An 18809-nucleotide genomic window follows, 5' to 3' on the forward strand; every position below is an offset into this window, starting at 1 on the left:
GTCAGGCATCACTGCAGGATGGCCTTTGTCTTCTTCCATTCATCCATCTTTGGACACACCGACGAGAACAAAGTGTGCTTTTGTACGAAACTGTGTGTGAGTCCACAGTGTCTGTGACAAGATCCAGAACCAAACAGAAACACCCCCTACCCCCTCCATCTACCTCTGGTTTTGGATCGGTACCAGGAAAATATCAATATGTTCCTGTGGAATGTTAAATGAACAAGTGTGGTCGTTCAATAAAAACAAAAACAAATACCTCATTCAATCCCCGTCTAATTTGTTATTTAAACAAACTTTCAAGCAGCTTGTAATAGCAGTACATGTAAAATGTCGCCACCTGCCGGTTGACATTTGACATTACATGGTCAATTTCTATCCCTGATGGGAAAAGTACGAACGTTTATTCATTCATTCATTCATTTTCTACCGCTTTTTCCTCACGAGGGTCGCGGGGGGTGCTGGAGCCTATCCCAGCTGTCTTTGGGCGAGACTGGTGGTCAGCCAATCACAGGGCACATATAGACAAACAACCATTCACACTCACATTCATACCTATGGACAATTTGGAGTGGCAATTAACCTAGCATGTTTTTGGAATGTGGGAGGAAACCGGAGTACCCGGAGAAAACCCATGCATGCACGGGGAGAACATGCAAACTCCACACAGAGATGGCCGAGGGTGGAATCAAACCCTGGTTCTCCTAGCTGTGAGGTCTGCGCGCTAACCACTCGACCGCCATGCCGCCCCTCATATTTATTATATCTACTAAATTTGCACTTCATTTTCACAGTCCAAATCCCAATACATTTCAGTTGGCTAATAAGGTTTTTGTGTGCTTGATGCCCCCCCCTCATTGTGGAGCATTTGGTACAACTACCATGTGAAACATCTTCCTCGGGGGGGGCTCAGGGGAAGGTATGACAGGCCATTACTTTCACAGACATGAGGGGAAAGGAGCGCTTGATTTGCTCACGCTAACAGAAATGTCCTTTAATAGCACTATGCTTTAATGCAGGGGTGTCAAACCCATGCCATGCAGGGCCGAGACACTACAGGTTTTCTTTCCAGCCGGTCATTAAAGCAGGTGATTTGAATGATTAACCCTCCTTTGGTTTGAGGGAAGTAGCTTGTCAATGAAATCACCTGCTGGAGAAACTGTTTTTGGATAGACAACCTGCATTGCTTCGACCCCTTTAATGGAACAAATAAGAATTGGGACAAAAAAGGGTATTTTGTATAGTAAAGTTAGTTTCAAAGCCCTGTCAGATAGCTCTGAGTTGAGCTCTGAGTGGTCACAAAGTACGTCGACTGCCAAAGACAAGTGAGAAGATAGAGGAGCACTGCCGGTATTTTTTATTGTCATTTATACAGTGGTATCTTGGCAGATTTTTTGCTTTGAACTACAAGCTAAAATTTGGGTTAAAAGTAAGTTACCTGCAGGCATAACCATTTGTTTTTTATGTGCATAGTGTCTTAATGTGTTTTAACTATCAGCACTAGCATTAGCATTCGTAGCACGAGCAACACACTAGCTAGACACCAGGAAAGATATTCAACACATCAACATATGTACATTATAGCGATCTAATTCCCACATAGTATCAACATTTAGGACCAAATATGTGGAGAAAGAAAACATACGAGTATAGTAGTCTGTCTGTGTAGTGCGGGAGAAAGTTAGATGGTGTGTTCAAGGACTGTCCAACAGAGTAGGACAAGTCGCACACTTAAACAAACAACTTGGTGGTAGCCGGTGGTTGGGGAACCATCACCTGTAGTTCTGCCTTTTCATGTTAAAAAGGAAGCTGCTTTGTGTTGTTTCTTTCAAAAAGCATATATTCTTGAATAAATCGTCAAAAAAAAAATTCCCGAAAATTGTCCCTTATTACCCTGCCGTCCCTTATAACCCCGTTTTACGGTATTCTTACACATTTGAAAATACTGTAAGAATACCACTTTTATACATTTGGCTTCTTTGTTTTACAATGGAAGATTGTCTACATTAATAAACGTAACTGTTGAATCAAATGTAAAAACATTTCCGCCCCCAGGGGCGGAGGGGGGAGGGGGGGCATGGCAGACGATAATTGAGAAACACTGCCCTAGAGTCATTGGTATGACATTAAATTATAAAAAAAAACACACGAGAAGAACCCAACACTTTCTTTAGTTTTTTCCCCAAACAGTCACATTTATTCATGTTGTTGTGGACACATTTTACTTAGCAGCCAGTGCTGCGACCTAGCACTGGCTGCTGATAGGATTTAACTTTCCACAAATTTTACTACAAAATAAATACAAGACCAGATCCACAACTCTGAAATGTACAACAGTTCATGTAAACACTTTTTTTTTTTTACACAGAAGCAACTATTATTCAACACGGGTGTGTTATTTCCCCATTTGTACAAAAAGATCACACAAAGGTGGATTTGTCCCAGAATTCATCTGATAGCATCATAGAAAAAAATACTAAAGTGAGCTTTGTCCTTGTTAATTCCGAGAGAATAAGAGAATTCATCAGTGCTAAAAAAAAATAAAAAAGCAACAACCCAAAAACAAGAAATAAAGTTGGAATGAAAGCTCCTGTTGTGTACCCTGTTAGCATGCTCGCTATCATGCCGAGTCATCTTCATGACGCTTCATGGCCAAGCGGACAGAACAGATTGGCAGTGTAGCCACATTTGCATAAAATGATCTAATAAGCGACAGCGTCGTGATGCATCTTATTTATAAGCAGCCAGTGTCTCAAAATAGCTTCTCTGGTAAAAAGCAATCTGATCTAAAAATAGCCTCATTGTGTGGGATAGTTAAAAAAATAAATAAATACACATACAAGCCGGGAGGGGCCGCCTCACAAAACTTTGCTAGCGAACACCTAACAAAAACATTTTTGCACATTCCATCTCCAACATCCCACAGACTTGCCACATGCCTCCTTTCGAGTATTATAAAAACACACCAAACCAAAAAAATCATCATCGTTACTATTTATTATTGTTGTTATTATTATTATCTTAAAACCTGTCCAGCCACTGACGTTTCTCTGTCTCGCTTCAACATCACTTCTTCCTGCTGTAAAAAACACTTGCTGTCACAAGGTTTTTTTTGCCCCAAATAGAAAAAGAAAAAAGGAGTAGTTTGAGGGAAGGCTGGTACTCGGTGGGTATTCACAGAATACGCAATACATCATATTTCACAACAAAAAGTACTCAAACACATCATACCGTTTGTCCTACGTGGAGCCTGGTGATGACGAGCGTTCGTCATGGGGGCTTCCGTCCGAGTTCTCTGTCTCGCCCTCTGAGATGGCCTGCATGGGGACAGAGTACAGCCGACCCCGAGCGCCGTAGCGGCTGCTGTCTGCAGGCGGCGGGATTCTCGAGCGACTCTGCCTGGAAAAGGCCGGCGAAAAAAAGGATCTCGGTGAGAAGCCCTCAGCGTTGGCATTGGGGTAAGGGTTGGCGGGGACATCTGGCATTGTCTGCAAGGGGGAGGCCACCTCGTCCGCATAGTCCCCGCCTTTAGGAGTGACAGGGCTTTTGAGGATTTCGGTGGCCGACATGCGATAGCTAGATTCGGAGCGGCTGCCCTTCTTGAGCAGCAGCAGTTTGAACTCCTCGTTGGAGGTGCTGGATTTTTTGGCATTCCTGTAGATGGGGCCTGGAGCTTTCTGCAGGCTGCAGGGTGACCCCGCGGGACTCGGGGAGCCGGTGGCACTGCCTGGTGGCGTTGTGCCGGATGCGGCGCTGAGGCGGTTTCTGACACCGACCTCAGACGAATCCTTCCTGCCTAACACTTTCCTCTTTGACCTGAGGGGAGACACACTTGTAAGTCTTAAAAAGGTCACCAACATCCCCCTGAACACCAAACCGTTCCGTGCTGGTTATTGTGTGTAGCTGCTCTATAGGAGTCCACAACTCAATACAAAGGGGCCAAAAAAAAATAACATCCCTTCTTTAAATTAAAGCTCTGCCAACTGACTAGGGCCTGACGTCTCACCTGTGTATCACAGCAAAGAGGTCATCGGTGGTCCGAGTCTTAGTGGGCGAAAGAAAGACATTGTCATCCTCTGACCGCGACTCGTCACTCAGCTGGGATGAGGCCGAGTCGCTCGGCGTCAAGTCTGGCAAAGGAAATTCCGATACGATGGAATGTGAGAAGTGAAGGGGAAAGCAATACTTGGTGGATGCGTCCAAAAGCAAAATGCAAACATGACTGTTGACAAGCACAACATACGCCAGTACGCCGATACTGCACTGACCCTCACATAGGGAAGGCTTAGGTCTGAGCTCTATTGATATATGCATGCTAACAAAACCTCTCCGCTTTTCTTCCTGGAGAGAAAAAAAAATGCCTTAAAAGTTGTTAGCAAGTTGGCAAACAGCAAAAGAGTTGTGATGCTAATTTGAAAACAAAGATCTTATAGTCAGGGTGATCTTATAGTCAAGATGGTCTTACATTGGGGGTGGTCTTATAGTTGTAGTCTTATTTCTGTGGCGGTCTGATACTTAGGGTGGCCTTATATTCAAGTGGTTTTATATTCGGGATGGTCTTATATACATGGCTCTGTTATACCCAGGGATATCTTGTATTACTGTATTCATTACAGCAGGGGTCTCAAACACGTGGCCCGCAGGACACTAGTTTGAGGCCCCCGCCTTGATATGAAAGTTTAATGTTAGTGCAGCCCGCGCAAGTTTGATATGGATGCTGTATGGTATCATGTACCCAGAAAAAATTATTACGTTTGATTAATGTTCATGTTAAAGGTTAAATAACTCTTAATAGTTATCCTCCCTATCTGTGTGGAAGTGGTAAGTTTTTGGCTATTTAAGTTTAAAGGAAATAACTTGAAGGCTACCCTTTAGGTCGCTAGCTCTCTAGTTTGCGAGTTAGCATGTGTCTCAAGACCCTGCAGTTGCACAATATGTTGTAAATAAATAGAGTATAAATGTGACTATAGTCGTGTTTTGTCATGTCTACAGGGCTCTAATAATGCTTTGTTCATTTTAATCTGAAAAAAATAATTTGTCTACCCACCAACTATATGTGGTTTCTTAAGTTTTTATTATTTGCCGTTTTATTATTATTATTATATTTATTTATTTATTACTGATTGATTGATTTTCTTTATTCTTGATTTGTTTATTTATTTTTCATCTTATTTTGTGTAGAAAAATAAAAAGTAAGATATTTGAGAACAGTGGAATGTTTTATCAGAGCTTTTCTTGTAGAAAATCGGAACCAAAGCAAAGTTTATTCATTTTTCTGTTTTTAATAAATGCGTTTTTTGTTTTTTTGTAAACCTGATGCGGCCCAGCCTTGCCCAGACCCTAGCTCCAGTGGCCCCCAGGTAAATTGAGTTAGAGACCCCTGCATTACAGTATTACTGTATTCATGGTGGTCTTATATTCAAGTGGTTTTATTTCACTCTGGTCTTATATTTGAGTGGTCTTATATTCCAGTGGTCTCACATTTGGCTCAGTACAGTATTTTTATTTATTTATTTATATTCTTACATTCAGAGCTAGAGGACTACTATAAACAGAGTGAAAACATCTTCATTCTACCTTTACTGAGGAGCTCATCGGCAGTCGTGTCTTCTTCTGTCTCGTCCCGAGTGGCACCTTGGGAAGCATCATCTGCTGACTCCACCTCCTTGCTGCCAGGACTCACATGCAGCACCTGCAACTGGGCGTCGGCAACAGGTGCTACTTCGAAGCTGCCGTGCAGATTAGGGACTAGACTCGACTTTAGAGTATAAAGTTCTTCTCCGGGTGGCGGCGGGGAAAACTGGGTGATTTCTGCCAATTCATCATCTGGGGTGGGCAACGGCTCGCTCACCAAGTGTGGACTCTCCAACGAGGCTGGAGCGCTGCTGGAGTTTACGGGGGGACAGTCCGGTTTTGGGCCGTCGTCAGGACCTTCGTCGTGTTCCCTGCTGATAGAGCTGATGCTCACGGAAGGGCTGTTGGAACTTTCCGCTTTGGGAAAATCTTTTTGCTTATTTTCCTGAGTCCAGTGACTTGGAGCTTTGTCGTTAATACTGTGGAAGGCACTTAAGTCCAGGTGGGAGGGCGGGATTATCGGCAACTCCAGATCTCTTTTGGAGGTCGTGCCAGTTCTTCCGGACAACGATGAGAGTGACGACTTCCGCTCCGGCACTCTGGGTTTCCTTTTAACACTAGATGGTGATAGCGGGCCAGGGAAGAAAGCAGCAGGGAAGGAGGAGGTGGGGGTCTCTGACTGGCTGGAGTATCCACTGGAAGGACTCGCCAGGCCCGCCAGTCTGTCTGGCGATGTCAGCTTGAAGTCTCCCTCCACGGATGGAAGTGAGGGGGTAGTGGCCCTGGAGCCCGACTGGGAGGTCTGCGACTCGGAGCTGTCCTGCGACTTGACGCATTCAATGACTGTTGTGCCGGTAGCTGTGCTGGAGTTGGACAAGGATCTGTAGGGGTCAGCGGATTTTAAATCGTTCAGGAGCCAGAAGTCTGCATAGTCGGCCTGAACGACGCCATCGTCTTTGAACGAATGAGCATCTGTCGAGCTGAACACGCCCAGGTCAGGCACGTCCAACGAGCCCTCAACCCCCCAGACCCTAAGGGGCTCTTTGGCCGGAGAAGAATTAGCTATATGACGTGCAGATGTGGATAAAATGAGTTGCACTTTCTTCTCCCTGGACAGTGGAGGCTGCTGCCCACAGCTGATCTTTGGTTCTTTCAGGATGGGAATGTTTCCCTCACTGCATATTTTCCGAAGTGACGAGCTGCGCTTGGGTGGACACGGCTTCGCCTTTGGTTTCCTTAAGGACAGACAGCGTCTCCTCGAGTCTCCAAGAGTCATGGGGCGGCTGAAGTCAAGCAAGCTGGAATTGGAGCCTGAGGCTGCATAGTTATATGTGAAGCTCCTGCTGCCTTTAAGCCCACAGTCAAAGTGCATGGAGGTGTAGTAACCTTCAGTGTCCACGGAATAGTGTGAGACAGCGTCGGCTTTTTCCGACAGCGGCTTGTCGGAGAAGCTGCTCTCGCATGTGGCCATGCTGGTGAAGCTGGGGCAGCCCAGACTGCTCTCTGTCTCCCTGCTTGGCTCAGGGCTGAAGTCCTGAGGGCCAGGGGGATCCGGGTGGGTGTAGTTCCACTCCCCTTCCACAGGGGTGCTGACTTCTGCTTCCTCTAAAATGTCCATGGCCATGGAAGAGAAGGAGCCCGCTCTCTGTGTCCTGAGGCCCGTGTAGGGGTCCAGCATAAAGCTGCCATGTTCCTCATTAGCGTGAGGCGTGGTGTTGAGGGAGCGCTCAGAGTCACAGTTTGAGGAGCCGGTGAGCGGCGGCGAGGCTGCCGGTGGGAGGGTCTCTGAGGTCTGGGAGGGACAAGTGGAGTTGCTCCCACTCCAGTTCCCACTAGAAGACTGGTGGTCATCTTTGTGGTCCATCTGACCTCCCAGGACCCCTGCGGCAGTGACGGAGTGCATGGGGCTGCTGAATGTGTCTGAGCTGGAAGACATGTCACAGCTGCCCAAGTCTGCCTTCCTGGGCAGCTGGGACCTGGTCCTCTCCATCCAGCCTCGCTCTGGTGTCTCCAACAACGGCTTGTACTTCAGGCACTTGGACCCCACTCGGTCATCAGCCCTCCCCTCCTCACCCTTTAGGATTATCTCACCGTCTGCTTGCAAGAAGTCCTCCGCACTAAACGGGGAGAGTTCTGCCTCCTCGTCATCAATGTGACCGTTCTCCATCATCCTGCTCCTGTCACGGGGGAGACTGCGGGAGCGCAACCGGTTGCCCATGGCAGCGGCGAACATGTCTTCCCGGCTGTCCCGCAGAGAGGCAATGTTGCCTGCCGATTGAGAGAGGCACAGCGGTGCCCCCTGGTGGCCACGCTGGGCATGGATTCTCCTCCGAGAAGGCGCTCCTGAGATCAGGAAGTCCTCTGTCTGGCAGCCCGAGTCTCTGGTGTCCAGATGGCTGGCCAGGTCCTCATTGAAAGGGGTGACGTCCAAGGTGGCGTGGACGATCACAGTGCGCTCTCTGGAACCCGGCGAGTCATCAGAGTCTGACGGAAGAGAGAGGAACATCACGACGCTTTCAACTCTGTATTACACCAGATCAGGGGTCGGCAACCTTTACTATCAAAAGAGCCATTTTACCCCCTCGCTCACTGAAGAAAAATAGAATGGAGCCGCAAAACATAATTTAACAGCAGAATATAGGGGCTGCATTGCGGTCGAGTGGGTAGCGCGCAGACCTCACAGCAAGGACACCCGAGTTCAATCCCACCCTCGGCTATCTCTGTGTGGAGTTTGCATGTTCTCCCTATGCACGCCTTAAGAAATGTGTAGCAACATGCTCACATCCAGAGCAATTTGCTAGTCTCCCAAGATTTTGATTGAGGGAATTTTGGGATATCACAGTAGAGAAAAAGTGGAGTTGATCAAGTACTCTTGCTAGTATACGGCCTCACAGAAAGTCGGATTTTGTTCAAAAGATGCATATTTTCCTCATTTGGGTGTTAAAACAAATATTTGAGCATTGCAAAGGGAGCCACAACAAAGAGGCTGAAGAGCCACATGCGGCTCTGGAGCCGTAGGTTGCTGACCCCTGCACCAGATGATACCATTTTGCAAAAAAAAGCATTTTTTAAATTTATTTAAAAAATCATTTAATTCTTAAATTCTATTCAAATTATACAAGTAATTATATATTATTACATTTAATATATATGTTAATATATCATATTATATCATATTATATTATATTATATTATATTATATTATATTATATTATATTATATTATATTATATTATATTATATTATATTATATTATATTATATTATATTTAATTATATTTAATTATAATTTCAATAATTAATTCATAAGTTGCGGAAAAAAGCAGGCTTGGCTCTTTTAAAATGTTACTTTGTAAAAATAGCAGGCATTTATATATAGATTTTTGTTTGTATTATTTCTCGGGCCGTCAATCGATTCAAATATTTGATCGCGATTAATCACAATTTGTCCATAGCGAACTCACAGTTAATCGCATTTATGTGCCCTGTGATTGGCTGGCCACCAGTCCAGGGTGCACCCCGCCTCTCACCCGAAGACAGCTGGGATAGGCTCCAGCACCCCCTGCGACCCTCGTGAGGATAAGCGGCAGAAAATGAATGAATGAGTTTTGAATGGGTGACAGCTGTGATACTTCTAAGCTGTAATTTACAGCAATTGAAAACTTCCCTGAGTGGAAGTTTTGCAGAGACAAAGCAATTATCCATGAAGTATTTCCATCAGATTGTATAATAATGAGCAACAACTACGGCAAGGTGGAACTTGAAGGGAGTTGCGTCCTGCCACAACAAGATGGCAACCAGAAGTGTGCCACAACTTCAAGCACACTTCAGGGCTCTGTTTTGGGTCCGATTTTGTTTTTGTTATACAGTGAAGAAAATAAGTATTTGAACACCCTGCTATTTTGCTATTTCTCCCACTTAGAAATCATGGAGGGGTCTGAAATTTTCATCGTAGGTGCATGTCCACTGTGAGAGAGATAAACTAAAAAGAAAAATCCAGAAATCACAATGCATGATTTTTTAACAATTTATTTGTGTGATACAGCTGCAAATAAGTATTTGAACACCTGAGAAAATGAATGTTAATATTTGGTACAGTAGCCTTTGTTTGCTATTACAGAGGTCAAACGTTTCCTGTAGTTTTTCACCAGGTTTGCACACACTGCAGGAGGGATCTTGGCCCACTCCTCCACACAGATCTTCTCTAGATCAGTCAGGTTTCTGGGCTGTCGCTGAGAAACACAGAGTTTGAGCTCCCTCCAAAGATTTTCGATTGGGTTCAGGTCTGGAGACTGGCTGGGCCATGCTAGAACCTTGATATGCTTCTTACGGAGCCACTCCTTGGTTTTCCTGGCTGTGTGCTTCGGGTCGTTGTCGTGTTGGAAGACCCAGCCACGACCCATCTTCAATGCTCTGACAGAGGGAAGGAGGTTGTTCCCCAAAATCTCACAATACACGGCCCCAGTCATCCTCTCTTTAATGCAGTGCACTCGTCCTGTCCCATGTGCAGAAAAACACCCCCAAAGCATGATGCTACCACCCCCATGCTTCACAGTAGGGATGGTGTTCTTCGGATTGTACTCTTCATTCTTCTTCCTCCAAACACGCTTATTGGAATTATGACCAAAAAGTTCTATTTTGGTCTCATCTGACCATAAAACTTTCTCCCATGACTCCTCTGTATCATCCAAATGGTCATATGCAAACTTAAGACGGGCCTTGACATGTGCTGGTTTAAGCAGGGGAACCTTTCGTGCCATGCATGATTTCACATCATGACGTCTTAGTGTATTACCTACAGTAACCTTGGAAACGGTGGTCCCAGCTCTTTTCAGGTCATTGACCAAGTCCTGTCGTGTAGTTCTGGGCTGATTCCTCACCTTTCTTAGAATCATTGAGACCCCACGAGGTGATATCTTGCATGGGGCTCCACTCCGATTGAGATTGACCGTCATGTTTAGCTTCTTCCATTTTCTAATGATAGCTCCAACAGTGGACCTTTTTTCACCAAGCTGCTTGGTAATTGCTCCGTAGCCCTTTCCAGCCTTGTGGAGGTGTACAATTTTGTCTCTGGTGTCTTTGGACAGCTCTTTGGTCTTCGCCATGTTACAAGTTAAAGTCTTACTGATTGTATGGGGTGGACAGGTGTCTTTATGCAGCTAACGACCTCAAACAGGTGCATCTGATTCAGGATGATACATGGAGTGCAGGTGGACTTCTAATGGGCAGACTAACAGGTCTTTCAGGGTCAGAATTCTAGATGATACACAGGTGTTCAAATACTTATTTGCAGCTGTATCACACAAATAAATTGTTAAAAAATCATGCATTGTGATTTCTGGATTTTTCTTTTTAGTTTATCTCTCTCACAGTGGACATGCACCTACGATGAAAATTTCAGACCCCTCCATGATTTCTAAGTGGGAGAAATAGCAAAATAGCAGGGTGTTCAAATACTTATTTTCTTCACTGTATGTTCTCCCTCTAGGAAAGATTATCCAGGATTTTGATGATGTCTTCTACCATCTGTTTGCTGACGACATTCAGCTGTACTGTTCTTTTAAGGCTTCGGAGATACAAAAATTGAACTCTTTAATGAATTGTTTAGTGCAAATAAAACAATGGCTCGGCGCTAATTTCCTTCAACTAAATTCTGGTGATTGCCCCTGATGAAGTTATTCCAGGGATCAAACAGTATTTGAGTGTTCACAGCCTGTCTTGTAAGACAAGCCTCAGAAATCTTGGAGTAATTTTTGACAAGGAAATGTCATTATAGCACCACTCAAAGCAGCTCACTCGGAATTGTTTCTTTCAGCTAAGAAAAATCTCGAAACTTCGAACGATTGTATCTAAAGGTGAGCTCGAGATGATAATCCATGCCTTTGTGTCTTCTCGTTTAGACTACTGTAATAGTTTGTTTTCTTGTCTAAACAAAAAAGAGTTGTCTCGTCTGCAACAGGTTCAAAATTCTGCTGCGCGGTTATTGACTCGATGCAACAGAAGGGCTCACATCAGGCCGATTCTGAAAGCTCTCCATTGGCTCCCGGTCTCATTCCGTGTGAATTTTAAAATCCTGGTGCTCACTTTTAGAGCCTTACACGGCCAGGCCCCTGTCTACATACAAAACTTGTTGCGTCCCTATACCCCCTCTCGGAGGCTGAGATCGTTAGATCAAAATTTACTCATGGTCCCTCGTAGTCGTTTTAGGACCCGAGGAGACCTATCTTTTCAGGTTGTTGCGCCGAGGCTCTGGAATGACTTTCCACCCTCCCTGCGTTCGCTTGACTCTGTCGATGCATTTAAGAGTAACCTTAAAACTCACTTGTTTTTGCAGGCATACCCAGCTCAGTAGATTTAGGGTATTATGACCATCATATATTTATGTCTATTTTATTGTATACTGTTTTTATGTACTGTTTTATGTCTATTTTATTGTACATTGTTTTATTGTTTTATTGTATTTTTTATGTGTATTTTAACCCTGTGTTTTGCCTTTTGTGAAGCACTTTGTGACTTTTGTCTGAGAAAGGTGCTATATAAATAAAATTTACTTACTTACAACTTACACCAGTGTGTGTACTGCTGTCCAATGGCCATTTCCTGTTGTATGGTTTTCATTATATGTCTTGGTTGTACAATGTGACTACTGCCGATTCAAAGTATGATCTTTGCAAAGACTGACAAATGAAGAGTACAAATTGAAGTGATAATTGAATAATAACATACCCAAATCCAGCTGCACCTGTCTGGGGACGCCGGCCACCGTCCTTCGTCGCCTCAGCTTCCTCCTCCTCTGAAGCAAAGACTGTGAGTGGACGAGCGAGCAGCGCACACTAGCGTCTCTGTCAAAGCCGACGCCTGCAAAAAGCAGCCAGGGTAGGGGGTGGGTGGGGAGGAAAGGAACCATGTGAGGGACACTTTGTCTCGTAAAAAACAAGAAAAAGACACCAAGCTGCAGCAAATGTCTCTGAAGCAAAAGGCCCCAGTGGCTGCACAGAAATTGTAGCAATAAGGCCCCAAACTATCAGGATGGCCTTTTGGCTTGTTTTACTGTGAGTGTCATGTGACTTGGCACCATGGTGATAGCGCCACTTTGCTTACTATGTGGAATTGTTGGGAAATTTGGCCTGCAACTGCCCCTTCGGAGCAAGCAGGAGTCAATAATGTTCTTTTCAGCTCTTTGGACACAACTCATTGGCATTCATGTCACGCAACGACACAAAAAAGCAGCATGACTTGAACACCACACACTTCATTCTCTGTGTTTTTTTTTTCTTTTTCTGGGTGCCACTTGTGTTTTGTCACATCACAGCCATTATTTCTATGTTGCCCAGCAATGCCATGTGACTGTTTAATGTTGCTTAATAATGCATTCAACAACAACATCAATACACTTGACTTTCAGTGTAACTATGCCATGGATTTGTTCAGGAATAAGGCACATGAGAGTTTATCTGTGCAGGGTAACAAGAAGTAGCACGAGTCCACCATGATTCTGAGGACCTGTCCACAGAGAAACACTCCTAAGATCTTTTTTTTTTTGTTTTGCCGGGTTAAAAAAAAAAAACCCTGCGTCCACATTGTGTCATCTTAATTACTGTATTTTTCGCACCATAAGGCACACTGCGTTATAAGGCGCAGTCTCAATTCGGGGGTCTATTTCTGTATTTAACACATATATAAGGCACACCATGTTATAAGACGTATGCTAAAACTGTCTGAGTGTGAAAATGGAGCTAGCAAACTTTATTTTCTTGTTCAACATGAACTCACACTTGTAACTCATAGCTAAAGGAGAGGCCAAAAATCACAACCAAGCGGTGTGTCGGTCATGAACGAACGGGTCAAAAGAACTAGTTCTTTTTTGTGAACGGAATGAATGAGGTCACCGTCCCTAAAATACCCGTTCAGTCCGTTCAGTTGCAAGTAGCTGGAGAGTCAGTCAGTTCACCTGTCTTATCCTATCGTCGTGGGTGGGTGGGGTACGTGACGGTCGGTCTTTCTGACTGCAAAGACCGAGTCAGAAAGACTGAGGTCTCCGTCTTTCAGTCAGCTAACGCCACCCATCCATAGAGCGAGTCGCAACAATCGGATAAGACAGGCAATAGTGGTGTGTCGATCAATTTGATCGACACTCGTCGGCCGTACATTCATGACTGCACATGGGGGGGTCGTAACGACGGATCCTTTATCCAAGTCATCACGTGTTGTTGCGCTGTGGAGTCAGAACGACCGTGAACATGAGTGAACAGACTGACTCGACACGGCTGACCGGGTCGATGCACAGGGGGAGATAACACGCAAACGACCAATTGACTGCAATGAACGGATCTTTTTACTGAATGAACGGTTTTGCCCACGACTACTTCTTCCTACTGCCTGAACCGTTCGGGGGGCAACGACCTTAACTTGTATAGTTCCGGGGTGAATTACTGTATGTACCAACCCCCAATTCCTAGACGCTCTTAAAAAAAGGGCAACGGAAGCAAAACAGTGAGTTTAGTTGAACTTTATTCTACTATTTAACAACAACAAAACTTTATTGAAAGCAATTTTAATGAAAGCAGGTACTTTAGCCCAAGCTCCACTCGCCGGGTGCTTCCTCCATGTCAATTTCGCCATCAAACATGCCGGTTCTCTCATTATTGTCGGAGTCTGTTGTCTAGTGGTGTGTCGGTCATGAACAAACAGGTCAAAGGAACTAGTTCTTTTTTGGGAATGAACAAGGTCACCGCCTCTAAAATACCCGTTGAGTCCGTTCAGCTGTAAATGTTTCTTTTTTTGATTGGCTGGAGAGTCAGTTCACCGTTCCTTTTGCAGGACGGGACTATCTGTGTGCTTGCCTGACTGGAAGACCGAGACTGAGGGATTGACCTGGTCAATCTCATGGTTGATTAAAGCTTCTAAACGTCACAAAGGCCACCAAAATTGTAATCATCCCCTCCCAAGTAGAACACAACCTGGAGAAATAAAGGTTGCTAAGGGGGAAACTAACCTAAACGGTGCCGCTTGATGTTACCTGTCACATTGATGGGGATGACACATGAATTGATGACTCTGGAATCGCATTTCATTCTCTCCTCGGGCGTCGGCAGGGGCAGGGCAGCGGACCAGTTGGTCTGCTTGTCCAGGGTGCTGGGCGTGTTGGGGACAGGCAGCTTGGCGCGCTGACCCAGCGACGCCCCGTCACAGTCGGCGGGGTTTGAGGCTGTGGCCTGCAAGGACCAGATGTGAATTATTACCATCATTAGTATTAATTATTACTATTATTATTACAGGCCTGCATGCAGAGTAGTGGGGACACTAGCAAAGTTAGCATTCAAAGGGCCTCATAGGAGCAGAGTTGCAATAGGAGTGCAGTACATTCAACCGTGGACATAAGAGTGCATGTCGTAGTAACGTGGAACCCCTGGAGAAGTATGACGATAACCATAAAACAGGAATGGAACTTATAGCGATGTAGGAAAGTGTCTCACACACACACACACACACACACACACACACACAGACAGATCCCCCCAACACTATATGTTCATGATCAGAGTTTGTAGGTTTTAGCATGGCATTTCCAATTTTTTAACAGAACATTTGTGGAGCTGTGGAGCAATCTAAAAATTTAATTCAACAAGAAAATTTAAACAAACAAGAAAAGCAAAAATGGAAAAATCAGAAGTAATTTTGCTAGAATATATATTATACATAAATATTAACAGAAAAAAGTTGTAATCTAATGCCCAAAAAGACATAATAATGGTAATATAGTAATATTACAATAATAATGTTGTTTAATTTTGTAACAAAAAATATGTATTTTACATAAAATTTAAATATTTGTAGTATTTGCAGTATGATGAGAAACAGAATAAAGCTGTAATTCTTGGAAAAGTTATAATATTACAGGAATAAAACATTATTGGAATAAAGTTTGAATTAATAACTAAAAGTTATAAATCATTTACAACATTTCAAATATAATATTAGGGAAATTTACATGCAGAAAGTTGTAATATTTTGATTTTTTTCTAATATCAAAAAACTGAAAAACAAGCACCAATTTTACAAGAAGAAAGTCAAAATATTAGTTGAAAATAATCACATTCCAACAAGAAAAAAGTTGCAATTTTTTTCTAAATCATCTAATTTTAAGAGCATAGTTTTTGAAATATTAAAATATTAAAGAATTTAAAAAATATATTAGAAGAACTAAAACAAATTATTATTATTATTTTTTTTTTTTTTTTAGAAAACTGTGTTGGGGAAAAAGTTACAATACTATGAGATTAAAGTGCAAATATTATGAGAATAAAGTTGATGTTGAACGTCGACTAGCCTGTTTAGGTAACTTCTTTTTACACTTGCATGAGGTTACTAATATTTAAAATAAAGTGTGTTGGAAATCAACTCGCCTTTAGCAACCGTTCCTGTGTCCCTTTGTAGTTAAAGTTCAGAGCGTGTAAATAGTCATTTTTAGGTTTTCTTGCAGAGATGAACTTTTCTTCTTTTTACACTTGCATGAAGATCAATGTTGATTTGATTTAAATTTCTTTTTCCTGAATTGTTGCCTAGCCGGGTCCTAAAGGTTTTAGGATGGCTGCAGCTGGAATGTGGAACAGATGAACTGACATTTTGGGGGGGGAAGTTTTGAGTTGAAACTTTGGAGGTTCCTTTGTGCTCCACTCAGTCGTTTCACGCAGGAAGGAAAAGACAGAAAAAAAAAGGCGTGTCAAAAGATGCGTTTCTAGCCACAACGGTCCCCCCCCAGTCGTGTCATGGTTATTCAGAGTCTCCTGCTCTTTCTCTCTGTCACATCCCAATCCATCTCATGTTAAAAGCTCTTACCTTCAGCTTCCAGCACCGGCAGCAAACTGGAAATCAAACTGGATCCTAATGCTCCCACTAACCCCCTCTTTCCCCGCCCAGTTGAAAGCCTGCTCTACAGCTTTTGTGTTCCCTTTGCAGCGACAACCCCCCCCTTCAAAAAAAAAAACAGCAACAAAAGGTTTCCTTGGAAACTTCTCTCCACAAAGCGGCAGAAAGAAGCCCATTGGTTGATGGAGAAGGACGTTTGAAAAAAAAGAAGAAAGTAAGAGAGATGATGTGATGCGTTCACACTGGCTCAACAGCTGGAGGTCAGAGGGCAACTCATCGTGAGTAATCACACTCTCACACACACACACTGCTATGAAATAACAAGAAGAAAGAAAGGAGAGGATGAAGAAGTTAAGGAGGCCAACAGGAAGAGGGTAGGTGTGGTGGGTTGGGTTTAGCAGTACCTTGGTGTTCCAGGGGGAGAAGTGGCAACATTCGATGGGGGAAGGCGGGCGGGTGTTGGTTTGGAACTGAATTGAAAAAGAAAATAATAGCAAAAAAAACACACAAACATGACAAACAACAAATGGACATGGAGATAGTGTTTCACAGACACAAAAACGTAACAACAAGGAGGACGGGTTTTTGGTTGGGGGAAGGAGGTGTGGTCAGGATGTCAATTAGGTGGCCATGAGAAAGACACAACAAAGCTTGCATGTATCATGTACTTTTTATACTTCATCATCATACATAAACACAAACGTTCTTTACCCATGTACTTTTTACTCATCATGATACTACCAAACACAAACGCTCCTTCACCCATGTACTTTTTACTCATCATGATACTACCAAACACAAACGCTCCTTCACCCATGTACTTTTTACTCATCATGATACTACCAAACACAAACGCTCCTTCACCCATGTACTTTTTACTCATCATGATACTACCAAACACAAACGCTCCTTTACCCATGTACTTTTTACACTTCATCATCATACATAAACACAGACGGTCCTTTACCCATGTAATTTTTACACTTCATCATCATACATAAACAGAAACGGTCCTTTACCCATGTACTTTTTACACTTCATCATCATATATAAACAGAAACGGTCCTTTACCCGTGTACTTTTTACACTTCATCATCATACATAAACACAAACGGTCCTTTACCCATGTACTTTTTACACTTAATCATCGTATATCAACACAAACGGTCCTTTACCCATGTACTTTTTACACTTAATCATCATATATAAACACAAACGGTCCTTTACCTGTGTACTTTTTACACTTCATCATCATACATAAACACAAATGGTCCTTTACACATGTACTTTTTACTCATCATGATACTACCAAACACAAATGCTCCTTTACCCATGTACTTTTTACACTTCATCATCATATATCAACACAATGGTCCTTGACGCATGTACTTTTTACACTTCATCATCATATTTAAACACAAACGCTCCTTTACCAGTGTACTTCTTACACTTCATCATCATACATAAACACAAACACTCCTTTACCCATGTACTTTTTACTCATCATTATACTACCAAACACAAACACTCCTTTACCCATGTACCTTTTTACTCATCATTATACTACCAAACACAAACACTCCTTTACCGATGTACTTTTTACATTTCATCATCATGTATAAACACAAACCGTCCTTTACACATGTACTTTTTACACTTCATCGTCATACTACCAAACACAAACGCTCCTTTACACATGTACTTTTTACTCATCATGATACTACAAAACACAAACGCTCCTTTACACATGTACTTTTTGCACTTCATCATCATACATAAACACAAACTGTCCTTTACCCATGTACTTTTTACTCATCATTATACTACCAAACGCTCCTTTACTCATGTACTTTTTACTCATCATGATACTACAAAACACAAACGCTCCTTTACCCATGTACTTTTAACTCGTCACCATCATACTACCAAATACAAACCCTCCTTTACCCATGTACTTTTTACTCATCATCGTCATACTACCAAATACAAGAGCTCCTTTAACCATGTACTTTTTACTTGTCATCATGATACTACCAAAAACACACGTTCCTTTACTCATGTACTTTTTACTCATCATCATTATACAAATACAACTGCTCCTTTACCCATGGAATTTTTACTTGTCATCGTCATACTACCAAACACAAACGGTCCTTTACCCATGTACTTTTTACTCATCATGATACTACCAAACACACACGTTCCTTTACTCATGTACTTTTTACTCGTCATCATTATACAAATACAACCGCTCCTTTACCCATGTACTTTTAACTCGTCACCGTCACACTACCAAATACAAACCCTCCTTTAACCATGTACTTTTTACTCACCATCGTCATGCTACCAAATATAAAAGCTCCTTTAA

The 18809-nt window shown here is 43.0% G+C and overlaps 1 protein-coding gene across 2 annotated transcripts in view; it reads right to left on the reverse strand.

Moving 5' to 3' along the window:
* Nucleotides 1-2181: 2181 nt before the first annotated feature.
* nhsa (Nance-Horan syndrome a (congenital cataracts and dental anomalies)) overlaps nt 2182-18809 on the reverse strand; it is a 61582-nt gene continuing 44954 nt past the window's right edge. Inside the window, exons 4-9 of one of the 2 annotated variants that reach the window (XM_058073337.2) lie at nt 16846-16911; nt 14592-14787; nt 12299-12430; nt 5578-8058; nt 4007-4130; nt 2182-3816 (exon numbers count right to left, since the gene is read on the reverse strand). In XM_058073337.2, coding sequence (XP_057929320.2) covers nt 3240-3816; nt 4007-4130; nt 5578-8058; nt 12299-12430; nt 14592-14787; nt 16846-16911 — 3576 coding nt within the window. In that variant the 3' untranslated portion in view covers nt 2182-3239. The remainder of the gene's footprint in view (nt 3817-4006; nt 4131-5577; nt 8059-12298; nt 12431-14591; nt 14788-16845; nt 16912-18809) is intronic. The other variant, XM_058073340.2, reaches the window with a different exon arrangement.

Source organism: Doryrhamphus excisus, linkage group LG4 (genome assembly GCF_037039965.1).
Source record: "Doryrhamphus excisus strain RoL-2023G ecotype Guam linkage group LG4, RoL_Dexc_Guam_v1.1, whole genome shotgun sequence".
NCBI classification, from domain to species: domain Eukaryota; kingdom Metazoa; phylum Chordata; class Actinopteri; order Syngnathiformes; family Syngnathidae; genus Doryrhamphus; species Doryrhamphus excisus.